The 12401-nt window shown below is 42.8% G+C and overlaps 1 protein-coding gene across 1 annotated transcript in view; it reads left to right on the forward strand.

The window, feature by feature from the left end:
- The first annotated feature begins 846 nt into the window (after positions 1–846).
- Positions 847–12401, forward strand: part of MYO16 (myosin XVI) — a 389767-nt gene continuing 378212 nt past the window's right edge. The window contains exon 1 of the mRNA XM_040267295.1: positions 847–1107. Within this exon, the coding sequence (XP_040123229.1) occupies positions 882–1107 (226 nt within the window). The 5' untranslated portion in view covers positions 847–881. The remainder of the gene's footprint in view (positions 1108–12401) is intronic.

Below are 12401 nucleotides of genomic sequence, written 5' to 3' on the forward strand. Positions count from 1 at the left end.
ACCATATGTTCTATTACATTAGATCAGCAGAGTCATCAGTAGTTTTATAAGGGTGTTTGCAAAGACCTGGAATGGCTTTCTGCCAAACTTTAACGTGTAAGGTTTAGTTGGCATTATTCAATGCCAAAGAGCTTAATGCTGTGGTAAAATACTTAAGCCTTTGGTAGGGATTTAAAGAAACAGGAAAGGACGGATTGTTAGTAATTATGTTGAGCAAAACTACATATCTGTATCTCATTTGAAAAGACCCTGATGCTGGGAAAGACTGAGGGCAGGAGGAGAAGGGGACAACAGAGGATGAGATGGTTGAATGGCATCATTGGCTCAATGGACCTAAGTTTGGGTAAACTCCTGGAGTTGGTGAAGGACAGGGAGGCCTGCTGTGCTACAGTCCATGGGGTCGCAAAGAGTTGGACGTAACTGAGTGACTGAACTGAACTGAACTGATATCTCATTATGTCATCTATTTTACTAGTATGCAGTCTTTTTGTTTAGCTTTGATTTTTTTGTTAATCATGAATTTTTTGCATCAATTTTTATTTTTGTTTATTTTTGGCCATGACCCACAGCATGTGGAATCTCAGTTCCAGGGATCAGCCCATGCCCCACGCAGGGAAAGCACGGAGTCCTAACCACTGGCCTAGCAGGGACGTCCCTCTTGCAGTCTTGAGTAAGACGTCCACTTGCTTTGCTTTTCCAGGAGTCTCTAAAAGGGCTTGTATTAGTTGTTGAACACACAGAGGACTGGGTGGGCTTCCAACTTGAATGATGGGTGATGCTTGCAGTGCTGCTGGCTCGGCTGTAGCGAAAGGTCTGCTGACTTTTGCATTGTGTTTCTTTCAGGTTGCTTTCAGCTATGTAACGTTTTCCGATCCCATGAAATGGAAATTGACCAGTGCTTGCTGGAGTCCCTCCCCCTGGGCCAACGGCAGCGGCTGGTGAAACGCATGCGCTGTGAGCAAGTCAAAGCGTACTATGAGCGAGAGAAAGCTTTTCAGAAGCAGGAGGGGCTCCTGAAGAAGCTGAAGCATGGGAAGAAGCAGAAGGTTCACTTTAATCTTGCTGACATGATACAGGATGCCATTATCCACCATGATGACAAGGAAGGTAATGACAAGACAATCTTTTTCTGAGGTGGTGTTTCGTATTTTTTGCTTGTTGTTTTTTGGTGGAGAAGCGCAAGATAGAATTGCTTTTAAATATGAGAGGTTTTCTATTAACTACATGAAATATTCAAGGGGAAAAAATAGCTTTCTTCAGTGAACATAGGTAAAGGTCCCAAGTCTCTTGGTAAAGATGAAAAAAAGCAAAATTTTTGTAAAATTGTTTTATATATATATATATATTTAAAATTACCTACCTGAAAATCAAGTGATTTCCTTGCAAATTGTTCAAGTTGTTAATGAAATTTTTTCCCAATGAAATTGTTCCTGTTGCTAATGAGATTGTGTTACAAAATTTATTATTATCTTATCAATTCAGTTCAGTTCAGTTGCTCAGTGGTGTCCAACTCTTTGTGACCCCATGAATCGCAGCATGCCAGGCCTCCCTGTCCATCACCAACTCCCGGAGTTCACTCAGACTCACGTCCATCGAGTCCGTGATGCCATCCAGCCATCTCATCCTCGGTCGTCCCCTTCTCCTCCTGCCCCCAATCCCTCCCAGCATCAGAGTCTTTTCCAATGAGTCAACTCTTTGCATCAGGTGGCCAAAGTCCTGGAGTTTCAGCTTTAGCATCATTCCTTCCAAAGAAATCCCAGGGTTGATCTCCTTCAGAATGGACTGGTTGGATCTCCTTGCAGTCCAAGGGACTCTCAAGAGTCTTCTGCAACACCACAGTTCAAAAGCATCAATTCTTCGGCACTCAGCCTTCTTCACAGTCCAACTCTCACATTCATACATGATCACAGGAAAAACCATAGCCTTGACTAGATGGACCCTTTGTTGGCAAAATAATAGCTCTGCTTTTGAATATGCTGTCTAGGCTGGTCATAACTTTCCTTCCAAGGAGTAAGCGTCTTTTAATTTCATGGCTGTAGTCACCATCTGCAGTGATTTTGGAGCCCCCAAAAATAAAGTCTGACACTCTTTCCACTGTTTCCCCATCTATTTCCCATGAAGTGATGGGACCAGATGCCATGATGTTTTCTGAATGTTGAGCTTTAAGCCAACTTTTTCACTCTCCTCTTTCACTTTCATGAAGAGGCTTGTTAGTTCCTCTTCACTTTCTGCCATAAGGGTGGTGTCATCTGCATATCTGAGGTTATTGATATTTCTCCCAGCAATCTTGATTCCAGCTTGTGTTTCTTCCAGTCCAGCATTTCTCATGATGTACTCTGCTGCTGCTGCTGCTAAGTCACTTCAGTTGTGTCCGACTCTGTGTGATCCCATAGACGGTAGCCCACCAGCCTCCCCCGTCCCTGGGATTCTCCAGGCAAGAACTCTGGAGTGGGTTGCCATTTCCTTCTCCAATGCATGAAAGTGAAAAGTGAAAGGGAAGTCACTCAGTCGTGTCTGACTCTTAGTGACCCCATGGACTGCAGCCTACCAGGCTCCTCTGTCCATAGGATTTTCCAGGCAAGAGTACTGGAGTGGGGTGCCGTTGCATATAAGTTAAATAAGCAGGGTGACAATATACAGCCTTGATGTACTCCTTTTCCTATTTGGATCAGTCTGTTGTTCCATGTCCAATTCTAACTGTTGCTTCCTGACCTGCATATAGGTTTCTCAAGAGGCAGGTCAGGTGGTCTGGTATTCCCATCTCTTAAAGAATTGTCCACAGTTTATTGTGATCCACACAGTGAAAGGCTTTGGCATAGTCAATAAAGCAGAAATAGATATTTTTCTGGAACTCTCTTGCTTTTTCAATGATCCAGTGGATGTTGGCAATTTGATCTCTGGTTCCTCTGCCTTTTTCTAGCTGGATAGATATAGTAGTGAAGTCACTTACCTCCAAAACTTGCAGGATAGAATAATCAATTAGCTTATCCTTTAAAGTTGGTTGACTTTTAGTATCACATCTTATTAAGAATACACACTTAAAATTTTGGTTGCCCTCACAATATTATAATGTTTCTCAGTTTTTGTGTATTCTTTTATATGATGTTTTTGTTTGATTTGCAGTCTACTTTCAGTGTGAAAGAAACTCTCCAACTTTAGGTTTAAATGTAGAAGGCTTCATAGAATCTAATATAAGTTAATTTATCTTGATTGTCTCTAAAACTACTGGCTGAATTCATCTAAAGCAGGCGTACAAAGAGTATAGTACCCATGAGCCATTAATTACATTTCAAAATAAAAATCTCTGGAAAACAAGTTTTCTTTTTTCTTTTTTTTTTTTTTTTCCCCGTGGGTGGGAGGCGGTAGGGGGCAGGGGGAGTGTAACTCATTTAGTGGAAGAACTGGTCCTTGAGCTACTTATAATTCTAACCTGTCCAGTCTGGAGAAATTAGTAACATTCTTGGCTCTAAAGCTTTCAAAGAGGAATTTTGGATCTTAGAAGACTGACAGTTCATTCTATACAATAATAGCAGTAATAAGAAGACTAAAGCAGTTCTTTTTATGGTTTTGTGTGGGCTTGATAGTCAAACTAGAAGTTATGAGTTTTTTTTTTTTTTTTTTTTTGGTGATATAGAATGAGTGACAAAGACTCTCCTAGCTGGGAAGGACCTAAGAAATAGCTTAGTCTAATCTCTTATTTTACACATGAAGGAGCTGAGAGTCAGTCAAGGTGTCAAATCTTACAGAAGGCTGTCCCAGACCATTTCACCTCCCATTTCACCTCGTGTGAAGCTCCTCTTTGAATGGCCATCTCCTCTGTGAAGCTGTATGTACATCAAGGGACAAGGGACTGTCTGTCAGTTTCAGCATACCCACCTGTCCCTTCCAGTACCTTCCATGGGTGTGAAGGGAAAGAGTGAGCGATTTTTCCAAGTTTACCCAGCAGGTGTTGGTGGAGAATTCCTAAATTTGAATGCAGGTGGATTTAAGCCCTATGTTGATTTAAAAGTAAAGAAACAGCAAGAAAATATTTACAAAGTTATAAAGCCTTCTATGTAAAATTATTTGCTAAGGTATATCTCTTTCGACCCCATGAACTGTAGACTTCCAAGCTCCTTTGTCCATGGGATTTTGTCGGCAAGAATACTAGAGTGGGTTGCCATTTCCTTTTCCAGGATATCTTCCTGACTCAGGGATCAAACTTGCACCTCTTCTTTGGTAGTTGAGTTCTATACGACTGAGCTACCAGGGAAGCTCTCTGTGTAAAATAGTTACAGGAAAAAGTTAATACCTAAGTTACTGATGCTGGGAGGGATTAGGGGCAGGAAGAGAAGGGGACAACCGAGGATGAGATGGCTGGATGGCATCACGGACTCGATGGACGTGAGTCTGAGTGAACTCTGGGAGATGGTGATGGACAGGGAGGCCTGGCGTGCTGCGATTCACGGGGTTGCAAAGAGTTGGACACGACTGAGCGACTGAACTGAACTGAACTGAAGTTACTGTTAATAAGAAATTAAGCATTGTAAAATAATAAACCCAGAGAACAAGAGGAAACTCTAATATATTATGTTAGGTACTATAATTTGCGAAAACATGGGAACCATAAAATCAAAATTAATATTTTTAGTGAGTTGCTATAAGCATAGAACTGTGCTATCACTTGGGTAATCAAAGAGCAGGGAGAGAGATGAATCCTATCTTCAGAAAAACTCCAATCTAAGTAGAAAAAGAGAAAAAAATCAGTAAAATAGAAAACAGTGACTAAAAATAAAGTCTGATGGAGGTGGCAGAGTGGGCAAAGTTTTCTGGTGGCTGTGATTTTTTGAGTGACTCTGATTCTGATGGTTGATTAAAGTTTAGATACTTGAAGGAAGGAAAAGAGTAAATAATTCCCCTTAAGCAGCAATGCAGGTGAGCAGCTGCAGAGAATCGAGAGTCCCACACATGGAGGTCTGTCTGAAAGGATTAGTCCATGCCAAGTCGCTTCAGCTGAGTCCAACTCTTTGTGACCCCATGAACTGTAATCCGCCAGGCTCCTCTGTCCATGGGAATTCTCCAGGCGGGAATACTGGAGTGGGTTTCCATGCCCTCCTCCAGGACATCCTCCCCACCCAGGGATTGAACCTGCGTCTTCTGGGGCTCCTGCTTTGGCAGGTCGGTTCTTTGCCTCTAGCACCACCTGGGAAGCCCCGTGTAGTATGCAGATGGTGGTAACTGCTGAGGAGTCCACGGTTGCCTCCTGAAGGTATATGAGGGAAGGGACATGTCAGGTGAGTACAGAGACGGGGAGCATCCCAGCTTGATAAAGGAGCCAGGGTGGTGGGAGCAGATGAACAAGTGGGGAGACAGAAGGAGAGGAGCCAGGCCCCTGGGGGACTCGGAGGGTCGTGGGATGGCCTCTGGCTGTCGTGTCCCACGCCTGCTGAAGCCTTTAGAGAATCTGAGCAGAAGAGAGACCTGCTGTCCCTTGTGAGTTATCAGAACTGGCTTAGCTGCCGCATTTTGAACTCATGGAAGGATTTCCAGGGTAAAAGCTGGGAAATTGGTTGGGAGGCTCTATCGATAAACTCATCAAGAGATGATGGGGACTTGGACCAAAATGGAACAAGGATGTGGTGAGAAATAGTCAATTTGGGGATACATTTTTAGAATAGAGCTGACAGGAAATGCTGATGAACCGGTGACGGGGAATATAATAATTTTCCATTGCTGCCATAACAAGTTGTTGCAAATTTAGCAGCTGAAAATAATCTCAGTAATTATCATAGGGTTCCATAGGACAGATGTCTGGTGTGGGTCCCAGTAGGCTGACATCAAGGTTATCATCAGGGCTGCTCCCTTCTGGGAGTTTCTATCGGGTAGTCTGTCTGCAGAACCTTTTCAGTTTCTGGAAGCCATCTGCATGCATGAAATCTTAGCCTCCTCCTCCATTGTCAGAATCAGCAGCGGTAGGTTGAACCTGTCTCTCAAGCTTTGAATTCCTCTTGTTTCTTTTCTGTCCTTGCTCACATCTCTCTGATCAGATGTTTTGCCCTCCTCTTCTTCTTTTAGGGGCCCTGTGATTGCATTGGGCTCATCTGTATAATAGAATTCAGGGAAATGGCCCTATTTTAAGTAGGCTCTTGATGAAAGTCAAAGAGGAGAGTGAAAAAGTTGGCTTAAAGCTCAACATTCAGACAACGAAGATCATGGCATCTGGTTCCATCACTTCATAGGAAATAGATGGGGAAACAGTAGAAACAGCGTCAGACTTTATTTTGGGGGGCTCCAAAATCACTGCAGATGGTGACTGCAGCCATGAAATTAAAAGACGCTTACTCCTTGGAGGAAAAGTTACGAGCAACCTAGATAGTATATTCAAAAGCAGAGACATTACTTTGCCGACTAAGGTCTGTCTAGTCAAGGCTATGGTTTTTCCTGTGGTCATGTATGGATGTGAGAGTTGGACTGTGAAGAAGGCTGAGTGCCAAAGAATTGATGCATTTGAACTGTGGTGTTGGAGAAGACTCTTGAGAGTCCCTTGGACTGCAAGGAGATCCAACCAGTCCATTCTGAAGGAGATCAACTCTGGGATTTCTTTGGAAGGAATGATGCTAAAGCTGAAGCTCCAGTACTTTGGCCACCTGATGCAAAGAGTTGACTCATTGGGAAAGACTCTGATGCTGGGAGGGATTGGGGGCAGGAGAAGAAGGGGACAACCGAGGATGAGATGGCTGGATGGCATCACGGACTCGATGGACATGAGTCTGAGTGAACTCCGGGAGATGGTGATGGACAGGGAAGCCTGGCGTGCTGCGATTCATGGGGTTGCAAAGAGTCGGACACAACTGAGCGGCTGAATTGAACTGAACTGAACATTAGCACTCTTAATTCTCTGTCCCCACATCATGTAACATATTCACATGCATAACATCAGAAGGTGCAATTCATGGAAGCAAAATCCTACCTGCCCTGGGGACTGAGAAGCTCAAGGAAGACCTCAAGTCTGTTCTGCCCTGAACAATCAGAAAAATGAAATGCTATTAACTGGGTTAGGGGTGCCTCTAGGAAGTCAGGATAAGAGGGTCTGTTGCGCTGGCTGGAGATGTAAGCCTGAGATAGATGAATGTATAGGTGGTATCGAAAGCCCAGTGATATTATAGTATCACCTAGGGAATGGGTTCAGATAAAATTATAGGGGTACAAGGACTGGGTCTCAAGGAATTCCAGTATTTAGAGTTGAGTGAAGTGAGGTAAAACCCCCGGAAGAAAGGAGAAAAATGAGGTGATGGTGCCTTGCTTGGAGTTAAATAATGAGAAATTTTCAAGGAGGGACGAGTAATCAACTATTCCCAATTCTTCTGCTCAGTCCAGTGGGATAAAGGTTGGGTCTTGACCATCAGGCTTAGGAATATGGAGATGATTGGTTTGGTGAATTGTAAGAAGCAGAAATCTTAAAGGTATGAGATCTAACAGAGTGGGAAAACAGAAATGGCCCCAGAGAATATAGAGAGCTCTTTAGAGACTTTTTTGGTCAATTGAAGTACAGTTGATTTATAATGTTGTGTTAGTTTCAGATGTACTTCAAAGGGTACATATATGAGTTATATAAGTATATAAATCTCTATATATAATATATTCTTTTCCTGGTTTATTATAAGATATTGAATACAGTTCCCTCTGCTATAAGTTCAGTTCAGTTCAGTCGCTCAGTCGTGTCCAACTCTTTGTGACCCCATGGACGGTAGCACTCCAGCCCTCCCTGTCCATCACCAACTCCTGGAGCTTGCTCAAGGTCATGTCCATTGAGTCGGTGATGCCATCCAACCATCTCATCCTCTGTTGTCTCCTCTTCCTGCCTTCAATCTTTCCCAGCATCAGGGTCTTTTCCAATGAGTCAGTTTGTCACATCAGGTGGCCAAAGTATTGGAGTGCAGCTTCAGCATCAGTCCTTCCAATAAATATTCAGGACTGATCTCCTTTAGGATGGACTGGTTGGATCTCCTTGCAGCCCAAGGGACTCTCAAGAGTCTTCTCCAGCACCACAGTTTGAAAGCATCAGTTCTTCGGTGCTCAGCCTTCTCTATGTTCCAACTCTCATATTCATACATGACCTCTGGAAAAACCATAGCTTTGACTAGATGGACCGTTATTCATTTATTATAAAAAGTTATTTATTTTTAGCTATGGCGAGCTGGGGCTGCTCCCCAGTTTCGGTCTGTGGGCTTCTCACTGCGGTGGCTTCTCTTGTCGTGGAGTGTGGGCTCTCGAGCACAGGTTCAGTCGTTTTGGCAGGACGGACTTATTGCACCATGGCACGTGGGAGACCCTGGTTCAATTCCTGGCTCGGGAAGATCTGCTGGAGAAGGAATAGGCTACCCACTCCTGTTTGCCCATGCTTCCCTTGTGGCTCAGCTGGTAAAGAATCTGCCTGCAATGAGGGAGACCTGGGTTCGATCCCTGGGTTGGGGAGATCCCCTGGGGAAGGGAAAGGCTACCCACTCTAGTATTCTGGCCTGGAGAATTCCATAGACTGTGTAGTCCATGGGGTCGCAAAGAGTTGGACACGACTGCACGACTTTCCTTTCACTATGTGGGATCTTCCCAGACCTGGGATCAAACCCGGGTCTCTTGCATTGGCAGGTGGATTCTTTACCTCTGAGCCACCAGGGAAGCCCCTACCCTGTTTATTCTTTAGGGGTGAAACAACACAATCAGTTTCTGAAGATTCTTAGAGACAAATGTCCTCAAATACTACTTATATATAAGTTTCCTTCTCCCAGGAAAGCGTTTCCATTACTAATGCAAGCAGAGATGATGTTGATTAACTAAGGTCAATATTGCCATCAAATGATGAAGAAATAGTTAAATGGCTTCAGATTCAGCCAGAGTTTTAATTTGTAGTCAATGATAAACCGTTTAAGTACCTTATTGAAATATAAAATAAAAATTTCTGTGCACAGAGGTTGTCTTAGCTCTGACTGCCATAACAAAATACTCAAGGCCTGGTGGCTTCAACAATAGACTTTACTTTCTCATGGTTCTGGAGGCTGGAAAGTGTAAGATTGAGATGCTGGCTGATCCAGTTCTTGTTGAGGGCTCTCTTTCTGGCTCACAGATGGCTTCCTTCTTACTGTGTACTCCCATGATGGAGAGAGAGAGAGAGAGAGACTCCTGTCTCTTTTCTTATAAGGGAACTTATAAGGTAATAAGGTACTTATAAAGTAATCCCATCACAAGGACTCTATCCTCTGGCCTCACCCAAACCTAACTACCCCCCAGAGGCTCACAGATCCTAATTTCACACTGAGGGTATTCGATAGATGAACTGTTGTTGTCCCTATGTCATGTTTCATTCTTTGCAACCCCATGGACTGCAGCACACCAGGGTCCCCTGTCCCTCACTGTCTTCCAGAGTCTGCTCAAATTCATGTCCATCGAATTGGTGATGCCATCCAACCATCTCATCCTCTGCTGCCCCTTTTTCCTTTTCCCTTCAGTCTTTCCCAGCATCAGGGTCTTTTCCAGTGAGTCGACTCTTTGGATCAGGTGGCCAAAATATTGGAGATTCAGTTTCAACGTCAGTCCTTCCAATGAATATTCAGAGTTGCTTTCCTTTAGGATGGACTGGTTGGATCTCCTTGCAGTCCATGGGACTCTCAAGAGTCTTCTCCAACACCACAGTCCAAAAGCATCAATTCTTCAGCGCTTAACCTTCTTTATGTTCCAACTCTCACATCCGTACATGACTACTGGAAAAACCACAGCTTTGACTATATGGACCTTCCTTGGCAAAGTGATGTCTCTTCCCTTATAATACACTGCCTAGGTTTGTCACAGTTTTCATATAGTCACGGTAGTCATACTTTTATTTATTTTTAAGCTACCCACATACTTTAATGTATGCATTTATACAATTGAGACACCAAAAAATGTTTCCATCAGAAAAAAACTTTCCATTTGAATTATTTTAAAAACTTTGCACAGCCTGTATTTCCTTAAATTATTTTGTCACTTAGTCTCCAATTCTTTCATTGGCCTACTGAGTGGGTGTGTGTGCTAAGCTGCTTCAGTCATGTTCAGCTCTTTGTGACCCCATGGACTGTAGCCCACAGGCTGCTCTTTGCATGGGATTCTCCAGGCAAGAATACTGGAGTGGGTTGCCATGCCCTCCTCCAACGGATCTTCTTACCCAGGGATCAAACCTGGGTCTCTTATGTCTCCTGCACCGGGATGCCGGTTCTTAGCACTACCACCACCTGGGAAGCCCCAAGGCTTGCTGAGTATAAGGGATCAAACATACTTTGTCAAAGGACAACATGTTATATGTGCTGAAGTTTATGGTGTCTCATTAACAAGAAATTCACGGATTTCTGTTTAACTTTCTAAATGTTGCCTTTTTGTAAGTATAAATTTAGTGTCTTCAACACTTTATTGTTCTCTTCAGGGAGATAGTGATTTTTTTAGTGTGTAATCTGTCGTTTTAATGTATTCCATCAATTTAAAATATGCTCAATAATTCTTTTCCATCTAGAAAGCAAATTTTTTTTTCTAAATTGTTTTAGGGGTTGTAATTTAACTCTCTTTAGAGAGAGAAAGAGAGAGAGAAATTTTCTCTATATGAACAAAATATTTAAATGGGAATGCAATTCCTCTGTTAGAATTGCTACTCCTAGATACCAGTTTTTACTAATTAGTCCACAATATGCTTTGACTAAAAGTAATGTGAACGGCAGTGGACTGACTTCATTATGCCTTTGCTGTTTAGCATTCTACAGATGTTTTTAACAGTTTTGTTCCCTATATAATTTTAGTCACTTAGTCTTTCAACAACCATATTCAGTAGGTACAAGAATGTTCTCCCCTTTGTGTGTGTGAGGACATTGAACCTTAGAAGAATTCATTGTTTTTTTCACAACACTACACTGTCTCTTAAGTTAGTTTCTTTAAAAAAAAACAAAACACTGTTGAGATAAGAGTGACATACAATTGTCGCGCGCATTTAATGTAGCATCTTCATGAGTTTGGAGATAAATGGACATCTGAGAAACCATTACGAGCATCAAGGCCATAAACGTCTATCACCTCCAGAAGTCTCCTCCCGCACTCCCTTAATACTGTTAATTAGATTTTCTTCTTTTGTGGTGAGAGCACTATAATATCGCCCCTCAAGCTTATCTCTGATGGTGAAATGAGCTGAACCAGCCACTCCACTGACTTCCTCCTCTGGCCGTTTGAATTTCTTCTCCTGGGTAGGTGAACGTTCAGTCCACTGTTAAGGGAACAGCCACAGGGGTGGACAGATATGCTCTCGTGTGTTCCCTCCTCTTTCCGTGACCACCTCCCCTCCCTTCCCCCGCCCCTTTTACAATTTAAAATGACTTATTCATTAATTTGCACATGAAATATCCACTGAGAGCCTGCTTTATTCTGGATACCCAGAGTGCTTGAAAGCAGTTATAGACCTGTAATGTCAAGCTTCATTTCTATCTCCACTCCATATAACTGAAAGTTCTACATCGTCACTTAAGAAAAAGGAAGCTCTGAAATTGTAGGAACGCGAGACCCCGTTTCCTTGTCCTGCCTCTCCAGCCCCTGGTCCTTGGTTTCCTGGAAGGCTGTGGCCTAAAGTCATGAGCGACAGCTTTGAGCTGAACTCTTCTCATCCTACCCATCTTCCCTGGAGGGTTCCCCTTTCCCCACTGCATCTCCCTTCACTGGCTCTGACGATTCCCAAATCATATTTCGTTCTTTCTTCTCAGCTCCAGATGGCACCATTCTGATGGCCTCACACTTCTGACTTCTTATGTTCAAAACTGAGCACTTGTCCCCGTATTTTTCCCAATCCCAGACTCCTGTTTTCTGTTTCAATTAATGTCACACCCCTTCCCCACCTCCTGGTCCAGATATCTGGAGGTCACATTGATTTAGGCGCACATTTGTGAAGTGCTGATGGTTGTACCTCTCCTGAATAGTTTATGGGTAATGTCAGATGTCTGCATAGTATCCAGAGCCTTCTAAGAATATGCTAGAATGCCGTGAATGCTCACGACCTATTGGATCATCTTCTAAGAGGTTCTGCTTAGAATTTCACAAGTAGATCACTGGGGACCAAGTGTGAAGCCTTGGGTCAAAGAATGCATTTCGTGTATTCTTTCTGTGTTTCATAGATGACAAAATGAAATGAGACTGCAGTTAGTAAAGCTCCTAACCCTTTCCCTACATTTACTGGATTGGCTCAGAAGTTAAAATTCTGAAGTAGTTGGCTACATCATAAATTAATTTAAATTTTAAAAATTGGTATAAAATTTATATTCATTTATTTTTTTAGTATCTAGAGTATAAATGGAGGAGCCAATTAAGATTTTTCACTGTTACCATCTAATGATGCAATCTTTTAAAAATATTGTTATTTATTT

This window comes from Oryx dammah, unplaced genomic scaffold (genome assembly GCF_014754425.2).
Source record: "Oryx dammah isolate SB20612 unplaced genomic scaffold, SCBI_Odam_1.1 HiC_scaffold_24, whole genome shotgun sequence".
Taxonomy (NCBI): domain Eukaryota; kingdom Metazoa; phylum Chordata; class Mammalia; order Artiodactyla; family Bovidae; genus Oryx; species Oryx dammah.